Below are 21,639 nucleotides of genomic sequence, written 5' to 3' on the forward strand. Positions count from 1 at the left end.
AACGCTTTACTGGTGTCTGTGGGAAATAAGTGGTTAAACCGAATAGCTGTTACACTGCAACGCAACCATTCTAGAACTGTGCTACATGATACTTAATCACCAAACAGTATAGCCGAAGAAATGTCTAATCAGGTTTAATGTTATCAGCGCCAAATGTCCTCTTACATTTTTGTTTTACAATAAAACACAATGGGGGTAATTTATAACTGCGTGGCGGGGTGAAATTTCTGTCTAACCGGTATGCTAACCTGCTAAACCTGCCAGATTTCTGCTCCAGTAGCCACAGCGCAGCCCTTCAAGTTATTTAAAGCAAAAAAAGCACAATACGGTCCGTCTTGCTGGCATCGCAACCCGAATATATAAAGGCAGCACAGTCCATGTTTTATGCACTTGATGGCGATGAGATAAATGTATGTGGCATTGGGATTATGTTTTGTGCACGTTACGCACCAGTCTTGTTTGGGTGTGAAGCAAATATTAAATCTTAAAATGTAATATATTTAAAAAAAAAAATTAAAGTCCTTTCAAATTGTCCAGAAAAAAAAAATCAGCAACTAATTTTTAAAGCAGATGATGAACTATTGGAAGGGGGATCTTTATCTCCGGAAGAGGAAGCAAAGGGGGGGGGGGGGGTGACAAGATTTTAAAAAAGTAAATAAGGAAGGTACCAAAAAAAACAATAGGTATTTGTGAGTTTGGAAATATTAAAAATTATCACATTCATCCCAAAAAAAAAACACACATAGGTGAGGGCGCCCTTCACACCAAGTGAGTGTGAAAAATAAATACATTGATATATATAATACCAACAGAATCTTATTCAAAAGGGGTCCAAGTGATGTATCCGGCAGAAACATGTAACGGAAGATAACAATAAAATAGTATAATATGTCAAACAAATATAAAGAAATGTTGAAGGAAAGATGGACCCTTACGTTTGGTGGGGCTTTTCAAAAAGCCCAAATCATAGCGTATGTGAGTGAGATGGACGGTTTTTCCTCTCCCTGTTTAACCTCTCCTCTCTAGAAATATAACATAGAAACCTTCTGGAGACTGCTGCCAGTCCTGTGATGTTTTGACTTTTCCTCCTCATGCACCCAATCTGATTTTATGCCAGTTTCAGTTAAGTTTATATTATTTATTTCAATATATGTATAGGCACACCACAAGGGTTAAGTAATACCGAGCTTGTATATTCACAGTATTAACTTTGAATATTATGCACACGTCCTGGCTTTTATATTCACCGTTGACGAAATTAACAAGAACCCAGATATTTTACCCAATGTTACTGTTGGATATTATGTATTTGATTCCTGTGGATATGTGAATAAAGCTATAAAAGACGTCATACAGATAATATCTGGACGCAATGTGATAGCACCTAATTATTCCTGCAAGAAACATGGCCAACTGGTGGGTTTTATTGGAGACATTGCTTCACATACAACCATGGCTGTGGCACAAATGCTGAATCTTTACGGCTACCCTCAGGTAAGTTACATTGTACAATTTCCATTAAATTTGGACTAACCAAAAAACACCAGATATGTATATCACCAGCATTTCTACCCCACTGCTGGGTTCCTTGTTTATATCATATATCTTCTTTACCGAGGGTACTTTGTACCCCTAAACCTACAGCTTTATTTGTGTTTCTACAATATGTTTTTTAGCTATGATTACCATTTTTGTTTTTTACTGGGGGTGCCGATCGGTGCGTGGGGCGGGCAGCTGACAGACCAACATTCAAAACAGCCGCTGAGCGGCTGCAAGCGGGATTGAAAGTGGGAATCGCCGCCTCCGCCCGCGCCTAATGAAGTTAAAGTGGCCGGCGTGCACGCACTGCACTGCCCAATGGCCGTGCCTCAGCACTTCGGGGGTTAAAAGGCATATTATGGGGCAGAGTGGCATATAGGAGGGTATAAGGCATTTCTGGAGGCAGAGTGGCAAGTCTGGGGGCAGATGTGCATAACTCTGGGGACAGGTTGGCAAATAAATGGAAATAAAACCAAAAAAATATTTTTCTCAATCATAGCTTTTATTAAATATGAAAAAATAGTTTACATGAATTAATAAAGAAATAGAAGTTTCTTACAAGAATATCGTGAAGAATAATGTGATCGCAGCAAATGTTTTGATTCCATTATGTCTAATGTATTTCATTTATTAGGGCCTTATGCTTTCTGGCATTTTATTACACAGAATGTTTTATAGTTATTTGTACGGCAAATAGTGTGACTCGGGCATGTATAAGGGGTGCGTGTGGGAATAAGAGCTCGACCCTGAGATAAACCATATGAGGCTGGTCTCCAAATGTTTCCAGGGCTGCTTTTCATTCCCAGTCCGGCCCTGGATTTAATTAGTCACTTGAGGCTTTTCTTTTTTACTAAATATTTGCAGATAAGTTACACCTATGTTGTCCATATCTCTAGATCAGCTATGGGGCCACAGACTCTATACTAAGTGACCGGAGGCAATATCCTTACTTTTACCGAACCGTTCAAGGGGATGAGGTCCAGTATACTGCAATTTTGAAGTTATTGAAATATCTCGGATGTAACTGGGTTGGAATTATTACTACTGGAGATGACAGCGGAGAAAGGACATTGCAGTATCTGACCAGAGAGACCCCTAAATACGGCATCTGCATTGAGTTCTCCATTTACGTTACAAAAGAAGGAAAATTTACTGACTACATTAACATTATTCAGAAATCTACAACTGAGATAATCATCATTTGTGGTTCATTTAGTGCAAAATATATGACTCTGCTCAAGAAAGCATCAGCTACAGACATTAATAAGACACTCATCCTTCCTGCTTCATGGTCACATGTACATGAGGTTGTATATGTTGCAGCCAGAATGTTTAACTGCAGTTTAGTATTCGCATCACCCAGAAGAAACATCCCTGAAATGAAGACTTTTGTTGATAATATTCACCCATCTAATCGCCCAAATGACCCATTACTAGAAGACATTTGGATATGTTTCCTACAATGCTTGTCAAAGAGCCCTAATAAAAATAGATTTTTTCCATTGGCACTTCATATTAAACTTCATAACTGTACCTGGAAGGATAAAACATCACTGAGCCATAATTTTGTGCTTACAGGAACGCCTTATTTTGTATATACTGCGGTATACGCCATTGCATGGGCATTGAATGGCATTGATGTTTCACTAATGAAAAATTTGGAAGGAAAACAATCAAGCAGATACAGCTACAAAGTGAAGGTGAATATGTATCTTGAATGCTATAATAAGCAATATCGGTCATTATAAGTAAGTGTTCTGTCCTCCATAAGTGTTTAATGGTAAGATGTTTATGTGTTCCTATTAGATTTGGGCACCGGCCAACTCTTCGTGTTCGTCTTCATGGGGGGAAAAATATTCGTATTCCACAAATATTCGCCCATTCCTGTGTTTGGTTTGGCCGAAGTTTCATGTATATTCTTCGTGTTCATTTTTTTCTTCTTTTTTTTGTAGAAGTGGTTAATACGGGGTTAACGCGGTATGCACTACGCATCTGCTTTGGCGCCAGGATTTTAAAGGTCTGTACAAGCAACTCTATTGGTCGCGAGCAGGGCCCCCAGCTGGCGACCAATGGAGTCCCTCGTACAGACTTTTAAAATCCTGGTATGGACCTTTAACTCTTGAAGCAGGGAGACAGGCCAAGTTGAGCTGTCAGGAGTTAAAGGGCCATGCAGGCGACTCTATTGGATGCCTGCTGGGGCCACCTCTGGCATCAACCAATCGGGTGATCCCAGAGGAGGCCCCTGCAGGCGACCAGTAGAGTCGCTTTCATGGCCCTTTAACTCCAGATGGGGAACTTGGCCTGTCTCCCCTCTCCAAGAGTTAAAGGTCTTTAATGCCTGATGGCGAACCTACGGATTTCTGCTCTCGTTATCTACGCAGCATCGTAGGGGTTAACGGGAGAGTTTAAGGGCTGTGCGGGCAACTATATTGGTCGCCTGCAAGGGCCCCCTCTGGCATCATCCAAAACTGTTGAATTTTTACATTTGATATGATGGGATTACGACTCTAATTTTGAATAAATTAACCAAAAAATACCCACAAAAGTATATATTTCTGTAAATCAGACAGGCCAGACTATCGTATCAGGGGTATTTGGGCTCTTCACGCAGCTATTTGGCCACCAATCACTGTCAAAGGTGGTCGCAGAAATTGTGAATTGTTACGGCAGAGAAACCCGGCCAAAATTGTTCAGCCTTATCTCCAGATTATGGAAATACCCCACATCCATAGTTTTTTTTGGTTTTCTGGACATTACAGAGCACAAATCGGTCCATGCGAGTTATAGATTCCAAAGACAAATTTTTCACATTTTGCGTTAGTGGCCCTATGTCTCATTTGGGCCTGTTTAGGACCTCCTAATTCTAAATACTCCGATAAAAGTACATATTTCTGTAAAGCAGACAACCCAGAGTATCTCATCAGGAGAATTTGGCCATTTTTCATTCAGCCATTTGGCCACCAATCCCTGCTAAAGTCAGCCATAGCAATAATTTCCTGCGCTTTTTGTCAACAACACGTCAGTGTTGCTTAAGATATTTTGCACAGGATATGTGTTATGGCAGAGAAATCCAGCCTAATTTGTCCAGCCGCATCTCCTGATTACCTCGGAAATACCCCACATGCATAGGTTTTTTTATTCCTATGCTTATTTATGTTTTCCTTGGAATTTGCAGGGCCAAAACGTATGGAATTATGCCAATTCAAAATACCCCCGTTTTCCCCTTGTGGCTCAACTTAACGCAACGTAAAATATATAAATATATATTTAAAATAAATCTTATAATCTAACCTGGTATGGTAGATCATGAAGCGCTCATCAATGCAGAGTCCTAGCAAAGAAGGACACGAAGGGCAGTGGTACCAGTGGAGTCCTTCCTAATACCCTATATGTAACAGACTCTGCATCCGAGGCTTCTGTTTGCCATCAGGGGGGTTGTGCAAGAAAAATGCCTGCAAGTAAGATGCAGGACATTCTCATCTTGCACATTTAGGATGGACTCCTCAAAGAGGATATCCCTCAGGATTTTCAGCTGGAACGCTAGGAAGGTGTAGATCTTCCCAGTGGCACATGACATGTGTTGTGCATGGCAACCTGGCTGAGGTAAATAGCCACCTTTTTGTACCAGGTCTTGGTCTAATGCAGCACCAGGTATGGCTGCAGACACCGGTCAGAAAGATCTACACCCCGGTGAGGCATGAGCACCTGTGCATCACCTTCCCGTCGTACACTGCAGGTGACCACCTCTCAATGTTTATAGTTGAGAGAATATACACATCCTTCCTGTCAGTGTACCTGAGGGCCAACAGCTCATTACTGTGCAGAGCTCTGGTAGTGCCGCGCCTCTGCTTGGGGTAGGCCAACTTCTTGGGAAAACCTTGCCGGTTTTTCCTTACAGTGCCACATGCTGGGGTCTGTGGCAAACATAGAAAAAATGCAATAAATCTGGGCTGATTTAATAATTATCCACCCAGAGGTGGTAGCCTGTATTCAAATAGGGGGCAGCAGTTTACTGCAGGATATACTGTCTGAAGTGCAGTTTACCTTTGAACAGGACCAGGGACTCATAAACAGGAATATTTTTATTAGGGGTATACATTTCGGAGAAATTTCTACACAAAAAATTAATAATGGGCCTCAATTTATATAAACGGTCAAATGGGGGGGGGTGTTCTCTAGAGTAAAGTGACCAGATTTTGGTAGAAATGGTGAAAAATATTGTATTAGCATATTTTCTTCAAGCTATACATGCAGTGTATATACTTTTTAGAATGTGTTGGGCAGGGCCGGATTATGAGCATCACGGGCCTGGTGCCGAGGATATTGGGCCTTTTTATGGAAATAAATAAAATAGACAGGATCTTAAATCCTTGGCATCCATGTGTACCGGATAAAGATGACATCAGTGCTCGGCAGATAATATAAAGTAGAATCTTATGTGATGGGATTGGGAGTACATAACTACACTAAAAAAGTAATCATACACAGGACGCCTAAAGCCACAATTTAGTGCCACTAACATATACAGATTGAAATGGTCAAAGATATACGCAGATTGAAATAGAGTAAGTAACACAAAATCTTTACTTTTCCTCTCACTGATTTCTGGACCTAGAAAGTTTTGTCCTTTTTTTTTTTATCTCTGGATAAGTAAAAACTGGTTGCAGCTTGCTGTCCAGGGGTTAAATGGGTGGAGGTTTAATTGCACCTCCCCCAACACATTAATAAGGTTTTGGTAGCAGTATAAACTGCTTTGTGTGCCCACTATGTAGGAGGTGAGAGTAGGTTCTCACCCTATTGAGAGTGTGCCTTGACGTGGCGGGTGAGCTTAATTATGCTTTGGCCATTTCTTATAACCAAAACTTCTCATTTATATTATGTTTATATATTTGTTGCCAACTTTATTAGGGTAAGAAGCGCAGACAGTTTTTGTTTTTCTAAGTAAAAATTGAATACGGTATTTGCTCAATTAGAAGCCGACCTTCATTATAAGACGACCCTATAGGAAAAAAGTTTTACTAGTGAATATTAATGCACATGTGAACAATTTGTTCATATTTAATAAAAACTATGATTAAAAAAAAAAAGATTTTATTGTTTTTATTTCCTTTTATTTGCCAATAAGAAAAAAAGTTTTACTAGTAAATATTAATTGACATGTAAACTATTTTTTCATATTTAATAAAAAAACTAGGAGCAAATACAGTAATTGTCCCAGCTTCCCCCCTTGTGTATTGATGCTGCCAGCCCAGATAAAATGCTGCCCTGCAATAAGGCGGATGTATAGCTGACTAGTTGGTTCCTTCCATTAGTCTATACATCCCCCATACTGCAGGGCAGCATTTCATCTGGGCTGGTCAGCAATACGTAAAGGTTATATGTGCCCTGGAAAACATGGCCGATGTGGTCACCCTAATGCCCCCACACCGTTTTGTACAGGACGTACCAGTAGGTCCATAAGGCCATCTTAAGGGAATGAAGAGGTTAAACTCTACTACTCCAAAAGTTTTTGTATTTGAATAAGAAGATTGGCGGGGAGGGAAAGTCTCCAGGTGAAATATTTGATTTACCCGGGATCTGTAATGATAACTGTTTGTTGTTATTTGAATAGCTGAATAACAACCTGAAGAACATTCATTACAAAGACAGCACAGGCAGCGACATTTATTTTGATGATAAAGGAGAACTTCCAGTAAATTATGATATTATTAATCAGATAATACCACTTGATGGAAAACAAAAAGAGAAAATCCCGAATCAGGTGGGCACGTTTGATTCAACACTTCCAGATAACCAGCAAATGCATATTGAGATCTGCAACATAACTTGGAAAAATTACAGGGTAAGTTATGACATCACGTATCAAGTCAACACTCTTGGCCCTGTTTAAAGATACTTTTTTTTTACCACGTAACAGTAATTGGGGACGTAACACAAAGGATTCCAGATGCAACATTCTTTAGTGCTTTCTGAGGCAAAACAAATAAAAATAAAAAATATGACTGCACGTAATGAACATAGGTTTATTACATAGGTTTATTATCAAATAGGGTATTAATATGTATTTTTAAGTCAATTATTACACAAAATAGTATCAGATTTTAAATATGGTTTCAAAAATATTGTGCTTTTTTCTTTAATTAAAACAGTTACAGTTTTTGCCCTGTAATATACTGTTTTCAGGCATCTGCATATTAGCTATTTGTATGAGTTCTCGCTCTGTCCACAGACACTGTTAATCACCCAACCAGACACTCTGACTAATGAAAGTCTATGAAGGAACGGACTTCATTAGCATTGCCATAAAGCATCAGCTCAATGTGGTGTTTGAGAAAGGAAAGACCCCCAAAATATCACATCACTGACATCAAGAGTGGCCTCCAGTTCCGTAAATAATGGAACAAAAATTAGATAAAACAAGTCAATTAGTCATATATTGCCAGGTGAATGTGAAAAATAGAGATATCTGTGACATTTTTATACATCTTAAAAAATATAAATTTCTATCATGTTACACAAAGTTGACTACAGTTCAGTTTTTGCTAAGTTGTTTTTTTCTTCATACTGGTCTTCTCTTAAAATTTGATTTAAGCTTGATTTTGCATAGTAGATTACTATATCATTACTTCATTTTTGGAAATTTGTTCAATTTTGCACACCGGCAACATTGATTCTTCAGTCTATGAACTTTGAGTTTTTTCTTTAGATGCCTCGATTGAGGTGCACGGAAATGTGTCATCCAGGATTCAGAAAAGCACTAAGGGAAGGATTTCACATCTGCTGCTATGACTGTATCCCATGTTCAGAAGGAGAATTTTCCAATGTATCAGGTACACCATTCTGCCACAAAGAGGCCTTCATTACAATATTAATAAATTTACAATTTCACACACAGGGAATATAAAACAGATACAACGCTTGATCTGCAAATAAAATTATTGTGTCAATTTGGTGTCCATATCTAACCATATGCTCTAGCAGAAGATCTACATGTCTCTGACTGTCCACAGACACCATCTCTTCTCAGTATAGAGAGTCCAAGTTCAAAGGTTTTTTTACACTGTGCATACAGTCATAATGCGGGAGTTAAATACATTTATATTAGATACATTTATTCCACATCATTATTCTCATTATTTATTGGCTTTTACATCACCATCATATCACATATTCAAATTCGGTTGGTTGGCTGAAACCCCAAACTATTATTAAAATATTTGTTAAGAAAAAGAGTTGCATTTATTATAATATCATTAGAACAATTTAATTTGTCGAAGAACATCTCCCAGCACACATTATAAAGGAGATCCTTAGAGATCACACTATAGGGCATCATATTAGGTTTGAATAGGATGTATTTTCACGTTCTCCTATTCGTTCAATATTTTGAGACTGGATACAGGCAGGCAATGTGTTTTGATCATTACTAAATATTTATTTTTATGAAGATACACATTTTTCACTGTCGTAGGTTGCATCCTTTGCTTGATAACACATATACGCATGTCCATTTTTGTCACATCATACCTGCTATTTGCATCATAAATTTCAATTTTTTAAAAAAAACTAAATATATTTTTTTTATATATATTAAAAATAGTTAATACAAAAAATCATATAATTTTTAAATGGTTTCGCAATGTAACTGTATTTAACATCCAGTACTGATAATGTCATTCATGTGATATTTTGTTTGATAGACAGCGAAGACTGTTTCAAGTGCCCTGAAAATGAATGGCCTGACCAACAAAAAACCAAGTGTATTCCCAAAATACTGGAGTTTCTATCCTATGAAACGGATGTTTTAGCTTTAGTTTTTTGTGTTACTTCTATATTCTCCGTTTTAATTACTACTGTTACAGTTGTCATATTTTTCTCATTCCGAGACACCCCTATTGTTAAAGCAAATAATCGGAATCTTAGCTTTGTCCTTTTGGGCTTCCTCAAACTGAGCTTCCTCTGCGTGTTTTTGTTCATTGGTCGCCCGTTGGATATAACCTGCATGATACGTCATATTTCCTTTGGAATGGCCTTTTCTGCAGCACTTTCTTGTGTGTTGGCCAAGACCATCATGGTTTGTATCGCCTTCAAAGCAACAAAACCTGGCAGCACCTGGAGAAATTGGATGGGACTCAAGGTGTCCAATGCTGTTGTCTTGGTCGGCTCCTCTGGTCAGGTTCTGATCAGTGTTATTTGGTTGTTACTCTCGCCCCCGTTTCAGGAATTAGACATGCACACATTCACTGGGAAAATCATTGTTCAATGTAATGAAGGCTCTGTCCTGGCCTTTTTCTGTATGTTGGGTTACATGGGGCTTCTGGCAGCTGTGAGTTTTTTTCTAGCTTTCATGGTACGGACATTGCCAGACAACTTTAATGAAGCCAAACACATCACATTCAGCATGCTGGTGTTCTGCAGTGTGTGGGTCTGTGCTATACCGGCCTATCTGAGCAGCAAGGGCAAAAACATGGTGGCTGTGGAGATATTTGCTACCTTGGCTTCAAGTCTTGGAATTGTAAGCTGTATATATCTCCCAAAATGTTATATTATTCTGTTCAAGGCTGACCTTAACACTAAACGACATCTTTTAGGTAAAACCTTTTTATAATATTGTATATTATACTGTTATACAGCATAGTCAGATTGGACAACCCAGATAGCTCCAAAAGCACGACAAGAGGCCCAGAGTGTTCTAAAATCTTCTCAGAAATGGTATGAATGAGACTCTCTAAAATTGTTATTCTGAAACTCTTTGCTGTGTGCTCCTGTGTTGACTCTGCATTATATCTTTATGGTTATGTTTTCATACTTAGTTGTACTTGATGTGCAACTCAATGTGTTAATAAAATAATAATTTTATATATGAGCTTATTATACGCAGTGTGTATTTATCACCTTACACATGGGTGTCCTGAGAGGGGGCGCAAGGGGGCACTTGCTCTCCCAGGAGATTCAAAGAGGCTCACTGGGACAGCAGCAGTGAGGTGAGAAATGGTAGGTTTTTTCATGTCAGTTAAATAGACATAGAGGACAGAAAAACACCCAGTGGTCAGCAGAAAAAAAATATTTTATTTAATTCTGTACACCCCACCTGCCAGAGTGGTTTGGTCTGCTCTTTTCATCTTCCTCTAGCTGGTCTCTCTTTCACTCTGGCATCTGTTCCTTCATAGGTACAGAGTCCCTGTTTGGGCAGAGACACAGTTTGCATGCTACAGACAGAAGGTAGTTTATTTGAAACATGTATTGCCGCTAGGGTTACATAATGAGACTGCTGTTGAGACTACATTTCCCATGACTCTCAGCCAATGTTAAGCATCATGAGAATGTGAGTGTAATGGTATGGTGAGGTAGGACCCCAGATGGCGGAGTGGGCCAGGCCAAACAGGAACCAGAAAGTCAGAGAGCCAACCGGGTCAGACAGGTAATCAGGATAAGCCAAATCAGAATCCAGAGACGAGGTCAACAAGCCAAATCAATACCAGACGAGCAGGAATCAGGAGCCGAATCAGGAGACAGGAACGAAGTCAACAAGCCAAGTCAAACCTGAGCAGTCAGTCACAATCTAATGCGCAAGCAAATAGCAAAAATACACCAACCAAGGGTGATCCAGAAGAGGAAGTCGGGGTTTAAATAGGGAGAGGAGGAGGCGTGTCCTGCATGAAGAGGTCACCCGAGGTTATAAAGGCATGTTACAAATGTAACGTGCAATATTACGTTTTGACCACACAGTGGCGCTGTGGTACCTGTTTCCTGCGTGGTCGGCCATGCGGTGAAGACGCCGACCGGATAGCGGTGGTACTTGCTGCCCGGGAAGCTGCCTGAGGAGGAAGCGTCGCGGGAGCAGCCATGGATCGGGACCGGAGAGTAGTGATGGGAAGTTCGGATCATTAAAGTGAATCGGATCATTTCGATTCGTTCACTGAAATGATCCGATTCATGATCCGAATCTTCGGATCACTCAGTGTGACTCACAGGAGTTACTGTTTTCCAGTAACTCCGTGCAGGCACACTAACGATTGGCCCCGCCCCTTTCATTATGAATCCTCCCCCCTGCCTACTCCAGTGATGTCAATGAAGGCAGAGAGTCGTTCAAAGATTCGGATCTTACAGGGATCCGAATCTTACAGTGATCCGGATCACTGTAAGATCCGGATCAATGTAAGATCCGGATCTTTGAACGACTCTCTGCCTTCATTGGGATTCGAATCAGTCAGATAATATCACCATACTGTTATAAATAATACATTAATAATCACTGCCCCCAGGATTTACATTCCCCTTTACCTGCAACTGCACCTTAAGCTAACTTTATTAAATTAATTAAATTAACCCTCACCATTAAATTAACCCTAAACACCCCATCAACCATGACTGCCCCTAAAATTAACCCTTAACCCCCCATCAACCATGACTGCCCCTAAAATTAACCCTAAACACCCCATTAAGCATAACTGTCCCCAAATTAACCCTAAACACCCCATTAAGCATAACTGCCCCCAAATAACCCTAAACACCCTATTAAGCATAACTGCCCCCAAATTAACCCTAAACACCTCATTAAGCATAACTGCCCCTAAATTAACCCTAAACACCTCATTAAGCATAACTGCCCCAAATTAACCCTAAACACCCCGTTAAGCATAACTGCCCCAAATTAACCCTAAACACCCCATTAAGCATGACTGCCCCCAAATTAATCCTAAACACCTCATTAAGCATAACTGCCCCTAAATTAACACTAAAGACCCCATTAAGCATAACTGCCCCTAAATTAACCCTAAACACCCCATTAAGCATAACTGCCCCTAAATTAACACTAAAGACCCCATCAACCATACCAATTTATTAGGTAATTTATCTGGAGTACATGCAATTAATTTAGGGGCAGTTATGGTTAATGGGGTCTTTAGGGTTAATTTCAGGGGCCGTTATGGTTAATGGGATCTTTACGGTTAATTTCAGGGGTAGTTATGGTTGATGGGGTATAAGGGTTAATTTTATGCTGATGACTGAGGGTTAATTTAATTAATTTAATAAAGTTAACTGTTGGTGCACTTATAGGTAAAGGGGGGCAAACTTAGGGGAATCTAAATCCTGGGGGCAGTGTGAACATTATTAATGTATTTATTTTTAAAAGTATGGTATCAGTAATATTCTCTGTAAGATTCGAATCTCTGTAAGATTCGGATCCTTGTAAGATCCGGATCCCTGTAAGATTCGAATCATTTGAATCATTGAATCATTCGAGTCTTCGGATCATTCGAGTCTTCGGATCATTCGAGTCTTCGGATCATTCGAATCTTCGGATCATTCGAATCTTCGGATCATTCAAATCATTGAACGAGTCTCTGACTCTATGAGTCATCGGTCCTCTGTGAATTAATGAGCTGTAACCTGACCCCAGAGTCTGTGTCTGAGTGCTCTGCAGATGACTCACAGCTCTAGGATCAGGTTACAGCTGAATGATTCACAGACTGAACCGCTACAAATGAATCGTTCAGTCTACTGAACCGATTCATCCGGATCACAAAAAAGAACCGGATCAAATGAACGATTCGTTCATGATCCGGACATCACTACCGGAGAGGCAGGTAAGTCCTTACAGTGAGTAGTCAACTGGGGTGCCATATGTTATCTTTTATATCATTGGTACTGCAGCTGCTGTAGAATGCATATCTCATGATTCTCAGCTATCCATTTGGTTGGCTGAACTTCATGAGAAATCTAGTAACAGCAATTTCAATGCTAAATCTTACTGCTGGAAAACTACCAAGTGTCCTATTTTGGTTCCATGCTGCCATGTGCCTTTGTTACTACCCTCTAACTAGCATCTTTTTTGTAGTACCTCAGAATGTTTGCTGTGCATCACAGAGCTACACTACACAACATTAACTTTTCCTGATGGGCAACTCCCATGATGTAGAGTAGCAACACAGTTAGTTGATTAATAGTAGATTATTATGGGAATAGTAGCTTTAACTGTAGATTTGGCTTTAGGGGGGTTCACTTAGTGTACAGTGCAAACACCATCTTTTGTTGGCTGCATCTACAATGATATTCAGCCAGCCATATTGCTAGCTGAACTTCATGGTAATTGTAGTTATTATTATTATTTATTTTTTTATAGCGCTGTACAATGGGTAGACAGGGCATAACAAGTAGTATGTAACATAACAAATTGACTAACAGAGACAACAGGTGAGGAGGGCTCTGCTCAAAGAAGCTTACAATCTAGTTATAGACAGGGGTTGTGGTTTCCCACACTACACACTAGTTTTTTTGTTGGTGACTGCAGCTCTAATCATATGCAGTTGTGTTTGCAGCCACTAGATGGCGCTTATGAGCATAATTGTCAATGTATTTTATTCCCATAATGCATTGTTACAAGTCACTTACATAAAGGATTGAATGGTCTTGTCATCAGAAGTCATAAAGTTATCTCTGAGAATCATAAGCCATCTGATTAAGAAAATTCAAGATACACACCCCTCTCTTAGTTCACAAGCAGGCAAAAGTGGTATGTAGGTGTATTTCTGTCTAATTATGAGTTTCCAGTCATGTGTTTTTTGATATAATTGACTGTATGTCTGATGATTTGTCTTTCATATTTATCTTTATTTAGTTCTACGGTGTTGATGTAAATGTCTTAGTTGGAACCTGATATGTGCATTAAACATCTGTGAGATAAGAACCTCAGCCTTCTCATTGTGACTAAGGGCGGCATACCAGTCATCCATTGCTGGCTGAACATCATAGAAATTGTAGACTGGCGGCACTTCTAGCTAATATTTTGTCACTCCAGCTATTGTAAGCTAAAGGTCTCATTGCAGGTACATGCTGGTTTGTTAGCTACAGGAAACTTGGTAGGGAATAGGGAGGAGGTAAGGAGGGACTGGGGTGGGAGAGTGGGAAAGTGGGGAGGATATTTTGCCCCCCTCTGGAAAAAACCTGCGAACCCCCATGTTCATGTATGAGAAGAATGCATTTTGTGTCAAAGACCCAAGGGCTGCAGGTAAGAGCTACCTGGCCCAAGCTTGAATAAAAGCTGTTATAGTAATATCCTTTAGTACCATATTTTGGGCAAACGGCACAACATCACCTACCATGCTGCTATACCTCATAGGACAGGGGCGTCCAACATGCTTCCAAGTAAAGGTTTTGTGTAATTTTCTTTATTGTAATCTGCATATTTTATTAAATACACCTCTGTTGTCTATTAGCCATTGCTGAATATGTGAGGAGGTTAGTCTGGTGCTGATCTTGTCTGCATAATGCCATGCCGCTGTGTTATGCTTTTAGATTTTAGCCCGGATATTTTATCAAATCCAAAGAAGTTGACTGCTGCTATCTTGTCAAAGGAACAAACTGAACAAGTGGCACATTACTCTCTCATAGAGTCCAGAAGAGTTTGACAGAATGTTTGTTGCCACTTTCTAGCCAACTCTGAGAGAGATCTTGCATGGCAGGTTGCGCACGAATTTTTGCCAACTAGACAATTTTATCATTGGAGAGGTCTTGGTGCCACCGCTAAATGCCCCAGAGATCAGTGTACCCAAGATGAGTTACATATATTTTGGAACTGCTTTTATGCACAGGACATATGGGAAAAGGCAGGCCCACTCTTAAAATGGATTTGTGGCCTCCGGTTTTTAGGCTATATAGCTGTTTTATATGGCCTTTTTACCTGCCCCACAGCTGACCAGTCGCATGTTTTATGGATTATGATAAATTGTATAAAAGAAGCAATTTGGAAGACCAGGATTATTTTATTGCTTCATAAAGAATATATAGACCCTTCCATTTGTCTTAAGATGACTTTAAGTGGTATGTACACACACTTTTTAAAGGATTGTAAAGGCATGGGTTCAATGAACTTTGGCGCCTTAATATGTGGAACATTTTACTTGCATAAACGTCCCAAAGACTGGTTTTATGTATTTATTCTAATTTTATGTAAAATGTTTTAATTCATTTTATCATTTTAAATGTTGTATTATATTTGTTTACCTGTTTTAAAGTATTTATTTATTGTACTGTGGCATATAGTTAACAAAAAAGGTGTAATCTGGCTCCTGAAATCCTGTGATTTAACCTACACTTACCTGACTAAAGAACCTGGTTCCGTTGGAATTAAGATTACCAGACTCAAGTTCCTCAACTACAGAAGCCTGTGTATCTTTGTAAGAAGTCTTATTGGAACATCAACTCTGCGTCATTGATTTTGCTCATCATAGTTACACCTGCTACAGATTCCAATACTGCTTATAGCTCCAATATCTCACTTGGACTTCAACTCTGGGGCAGTGGCGTCACAACCTGAGTGCCCTGGATGGTCTCTGTCCACCCCTGGTTGCAGAGTTGGATTTGAGTAGGGCTGCAACTAACGATTATTTTAATAATCGATTAGTTGGCCGATTATTTTTTCGATTAATCGGATAAAAAAAAAAACAATATGCAAATTTTTCGTTTAGTTAAAATTTAATGAACTGGATGTTAAAAAACAACTTAAAATTTACATTAACATTCTTATTTTGTTATGATGTAATAAACAACAATATTTTCAAAGTACAAGAACCCAAACACAATATTTATCAAACTAGTTTTAATACCTAAACCACTCACTTTGCCCCTTGCCCCAGCACTTTGCCCCTTTCCCCGGCACTTTGCACCCTGCACCCAGCACTTTGCACCCTGCACCCAGCACTTTGCACCCTGCACTTTGCACCCTGCACCCAGCACTTTGCACCCAACACTTTGCACCCTGCACCTAGCACTTTGCACCCAACACTTTACACCCTGCACCCAGCACCTTGCACTTTGCCCCAGCACGTTGCACCCAGCACTTTGCACCCTGCACCCAGCACTTTGCACCCTGCACTTTGCCCCAGCACTTTGCACCCTGCACCCAGCCCCCACATCCACAAATTGGATTCTTTTCCTATGTAAATTGTTAAAATACACACTGTGTGGTATATGCCTATAAATAAACTGATCATTTTATTAGCACGTGGAGTTTTACATCAAGTACTTCAAGTATTAGGGACCAAACCTTTAAAGACGTGAGGCAAAGACAACACAGGAAAGGTTTTCTGGTTCTGATTCAGAGTCTCATTTGTATCATTCCTGAGATGATTGTACACCACTCTAGATCTCATTGTGCTTTTGAAGCTGTCTAAGAAGACCTGTATAACAGTTGATATTATAAGAAAGTTTTACCTAAAAGATGTTGCTTAGTGTTAAGTTCAGCTTTGAAGAGAATCATATAACATTTTGGTAGATATATACAGCTTACAATCCCAATACTTGATGCCAAGATAGCAAATATTTCTACAGCCACCATGTTTTTTCCCTTGCTGCTCAGATAGGCCGGTATAGCACAGACCCACACACTGCAGAACACCAGCATGCTGAATGTGATGTGTTTGGCTTCGTTAAAGTTATCTGGCAATGTCCGTACCATGAAAGCTAGAACAAAACTCACAGCTGCCAGAAGCCCCATGTAACCCAACATACAGAAAAAGGCCAGGACAGAGCCTTCATTACATTGAACAATGATTTTCCCAGTAAATGTGTGCATGTCTAATTCCTGAAACGGGGGAGAGAGTAACAACCAAATAACACTGATCAGAACCTGACCGGAGGAGCCGACCAAGACAACAGCATTGGACATCTTCAGTCCCACCCAATTTCTCCAGATGCTGCCAGGCTTTGTGGCTTTGAAGGCAATACAAACCATGATGGTCTTGGCCAACACACTAGAAAGACCTACGGAAAAGGTTGTTCCAAAGGAAATATGACGTATCATGCAGGTTATATCCAACGGGCGACCAATGAACAAGAACACGCAGAGGAAGCTCAGTTTGAGGGAGACCAAGAGGACAAAGCTAAGATTCCGATTATTTGCTTTAACGATGGGGGTGTCTCGGAATGAGAAAAATATTGCAGCTATAAAAGTAGAAATTAGAACTGAGAATATAGAAGTAACACAAAAAACTAAAGCTAAAATATCCGTTTCGTAGGATAGAAACTCCAGTGTCTTTGGAATACACTTGGTTTTACTTTTGTCAGGCCATTCATTTTCAGGACAATTGAAGCAGTCTTCACTGTCTATCAAATAAAATATCATATAAATATCAATACTGAAATTACATTATTGTTTTTATTTATTATGATAATAAAAAATTAAAATACCGTATTTGCTCGACTTATAATTGAGGTCTTCTTCTAATCAGACCTCAAATGAGGTCTGACTATGAGACTAAGATCCAGATCCCCTGCAGCGCTGCAGGGGACCTGGATCCTCCTGTTTGGTAACCTCAGCTGCTGCCGGCACTTACATTGGGCGTCTATCACTGAGCACCGGCGATAGTGCCGGCAGCAGCGGAGGTTGTGTACGTGCATCGCGCATACCTTTCCCGGCTGCCAGAGAGGAGAATTCCCCTCAGCGCTGCTGGGATTTCTCCTCTCTGCCAGCCGGCAAATGTCCACTCGATGAACGCAGACAACCCCCGCTACTGCTTGTACTTCCACTGTAGCTTTTATGGCGCAGCACCAGCTTCACATGACCTTCCCGTGCTCATAGATGTTCCGGCGGAACACCCACTGCCCCCACCATAAGGCTTTTCTGGAGGCAGAGTGCCCCATGATATGCCTTTTAACACCCTGTATGCCACTCTGCAGGAGACCAATAGAGTCATGCGAGCGACTCTATTGGTCTCCCGCAGGGGCCTCCTCTGATATCAACCAATTGGTTGACGCTAGAGGAGGCCCCTGCTGGCGACCAATAAAGTTGTTCTTATGGCCCTTTAACTCCTGACGGCGAACTTATGGTTTTCCGCTCCTGTTAACCTCTGCGATGCTGCTAAGATAACGGGAGTGGAAATCCGTAGGTTCGCCGTCAGCAGTTAAAGACCTTCAACTCTTGGAGTGGGAAGACAGGCCAAGTTCCCCGTCAGGAGTTAAAGGGCCGTGCAAGCGACTCTATTGGCATCAGCCCACACGGCCCTTTAACTCCTGACGGCAGAACTTGGCTTGGGCATAGTCTCCCCGCTCCAAGAGTTAAAGGTCCGCACAAGTGACCTTTAAAACACTGGCGCCAAAGCTGCTGCCTAGTGCGTACCACGTTAACCCCGTATTAACCCCTTCTACAAAAAACGAAGAAAAAAACCAACACGAAGAATATACAGGAATATTCGCCCAAACTGAAACACAGGAGCGGGCGAATATTCGTGGAATAAGAAGATTTTTTTTCCCCGCAAAGAGGAACACGAAGAGTTGGCCGGCGCCCAAGTCTAGTTTGAAATTGTAGATTGTAATTGTAATGAAGGCCTCTTTGTGGTATAATGGCGTACCTGATACATTGGAAAATTCTCCTTCTGAACATGGGATACAGTCATAGCAGCAGATGTGATATCCTTCCCTTAGTGCTTTTCTGAATCCTGGATGACACATTTCCGTGCACCTCAATCGAGGCATCTAAAGAAAAAACTCATAGTTTATACACGGCAGTATCGATGCTGCCAGTGTGCAAAATTCAACACATTTTCAAAAATGAACTAATGACGTTATCGTATCAAAATATAGTAATCTACTATGCAAAAACAGGTTTGGTATATTCAAGCTTAAATGAGAAGCCCAGTATGAAGAAAAAAACCCTAATAATTAAGTATTAAGCTGGCTCACCTATAAAGTAATATAGTGGCCCAAAACACAGATAGCACAGTCCAATCACGCTGTCCAAAAATGTCTGCTTGGAAAATTCTTCAAGAGCAAATCCAATGGGGAAAACAATCTTATTTGGAACATAAGATATAGTGGTGTATAAATAAACATGTCTATAAACATTATATTATGGGGCAAAAACTACTACCGGTCTTTTATCTCATACTAGTTATAAAAATGGTGGGAGTTGTCCCTTAAGTTTAGACAACTATTTCTTACTTTTTCCTATAGTTTGGGGTAGCCGTATTAGTCCAGTGTATACGAATGCAAAAAACAGAATGTTGCAGAATCTTGTAATACCTTTTTTATTGGACTAACAGTATTTAAAAAATTAGACGAGCTTTCGGGAGTCCTCCCTTTATCAAGTCAAAAGCATTTTGACTTGATAAAGGGAGGACTCCCGAAAGCTCGTCTATTATTTTAAATACTGTTAGTCCAATAAAAAAGGTATTACAAGATTCTGCAACATTTTATTACTTTTTCCTATATAGAATATTTACTTTGATAAAATATTATGTAATAATTGACTTAAAAATACATATTAAAAGTGAATTCGATAATTTAAGGAATGTTGCTTTCCAACAGATCCTCCTCTGCGGCCTCCATTCCTACTGCCGAGTGGTGAAATACAGTCCTCCATAGTGTATATGGGGAGATCACAGATTAAAATCTTTTTAAACAGAAGCATTCAGGCCAAGGGTGTTGACTTGATACATGAGGTCATATATAACTTACTGTGTCATTTTTCCAAGTTATGTTCCAAACCTCAGCGTATATTTGCTGGTTATCTGGAAGTAATGGATAAAATGTGCCGACTTGATTCAGGATTCTCTTTTTTTCTCCATCATGTGGTATTATCTGATTAATAATATCATAATTTCCTGGAAGGTCTCCTTTATCATCAAAAAAAATGTTGCTGCCAGTGCTGTCTTTGTATTGAACGTTCCTTAGGTAATGATTCAGCTTTTAAATAACAACAAACAGTTATCATTACAGATCCAAGGTAAATTAAATACAAATATTTCACCTGGATTCCTTTTCCTCCCCCTCCAATGTTATAATTGGAAACTATTCTAGCCTTGGTGTCTGAATAATTAAATTTTTTAAGACAGGAGTTAAGTTAACAGAAAACTAGTAACAACCAATGAAACAACTTCCAGAGGTACATAAACCCCAAAACATATAAAAAGCAATAAACAAAAACCTCCACCCCACCCAGATCACCAAGCCCTAGAAAGGTCATAAACGGTAAAATAAGGGGGAAGGGAGGGAGTGAAAATACTCGCCTCCTGTCTTTATTAAAATTTTAATTACTCAGATACCAAGGCTAGAATAATTTCCAATTTTTAGACAAGACAGGAGGCTCCTATTTTGTAGTTTTAACATCAGACACCAAAACCATTGCCGCCGATGTCAAAGGGCAAAAATAAAACGTACGGAAAGTGGAAGTCCGAGACCGGTCTGCCGCCCGCAATAAGTCACCTAAAGCCACACCTGCCACCAAGGCACCGGAGGCCGCAGCTACCCTGGGCTCCGAACGTACCCTCAATACCTGACTGATCTTTTGCCAGACTCTTTATCGCAAATAACCCCCCAATCATCTCCAGGCAATTTATGTGGAGGGAGCGTTCCTCCCGGGACCAAAGTCCTCCGGTCGCTTCCAAGAGGGAGGCCGCCCCCAACCCAGCTTGCTGGCTTCGGATTCTAACACGAAGTCGGGTTGCGCACCGAAGATCACTCGACCATTCCAGTCATCCATGTGGCAAAGCCACCACACGAGTTCCTGGCGTACTTAGTAAGGAGGATGGGCTGATCGTGTGATGGAAGACTGTGAAGATGCTGGGCTTGAGGCGCCGAAGAGTCCGGTAATGCAGGCGACCCGGAGAGATCGCCGGATAGGAGGACGACAGGAGACCTATCACACACGCCAACTGGCGTAACAAGCACAAGTTCTGATGCAGGAGAGAGTGTATTTTCTTCCTTATGGAAACTATCTTGGACCTCGGTAGGCGAAGCATTGCAGCCTTTGAGTCTATCTTGAACCCCAAGAATTGAATCCGCTGACTGGGAGATAGCTCTGATTTATGGGTGTTGACGACAAAACCCAGCTCTCGGAGCATCTGCATGACAAAATCTGTCTGGGATTGAAGGGTATCCTGGCAATCGGTGAAGAAAAGAATGTAGTCGGGATAAATGATGGACCTGATGTCGGCAAGGAACTACAAAGATGGCCGCCGCTACACTCTTAACAGAGGAACAAGGAACCAAGATGACGGTGATATATCGCGAAACGAGATCTTGCCGCCCCAACCAAGATGGCTGCCACGAGAACAAAGATGACAGGGACTCTCGCGAGACAAGAGTTCATCGCGAGAACCA

General features: G+C 40.5%; 2 protein-coding genes across 2 annotated transcripts; one reads left to right on the forward strand and one right to left on the reverse strand.

Moving 5' to 3' along the window:
* Nucleotides 1-1,452: 1,452 nt before the first annotated feature.
* Nucleotides 1,453-10,147, forward strand: LOC128497687 (extracellular calcium-sensing receptor-like). Its single transcript, XM_053468207.1, has 5 exons — nucleotides 1,453-1,494; nucleotides 2,436-2,837; nucleotides 7,151-7,381; nucleotides 8,246-8,369; nucleotides 9,240-10,147. The coding sequence occupies exons 1-5, from the start codon at nucleotides 1,453-1,455 to the stop codon at nucleotides 10,145-10,147; spliced, it is 1,707 nt and encodes a 568-aa protein (XP_053324182.1).
* A 943-nt stretch (nucleotides 10,148-11,090) lies between these two features.
* On the reverse strand, nucleotides 11,091-19,014 carry LOC128498846 (vomeronasal type-2 receptor 26-like). The gene is made up of 4 exons (XM_053468552.1): nucleotides 18,891-19,014; nucleotides 16,756-17,646; nucleotides 11,283-11,357; nucleotides 11,091-11,101 (listed from the first exon to the last, which is right to left on the reverse strand). Exons 1-4 carry the CDS (start codon nucleotides 19,012-19,014, stop codon nucleotides 11,091-11,093), a joined length of 1,101 nt encoding a protein of 366 aa, XP_053324527.1.
* Between the last annotated feature and the right edge of the window lie 2,625 nt (nucleotides 19,015-21,639).

The sequence above is a fragment of the Spea bombifrons genome, chromosome 1 (genome assembly GCF_027358695.1).
Source record: "Spea bombifrons isolate aSpeBom1 chromosome 1, aSpeBom1.2.pri, whole genome shotgun sequence".
Lineage (NCBI taxonomy): Eukaryota > Metazoa > Chordata > Amphibia > Anura > Pelobatidae > Spea > Spea bombifrons.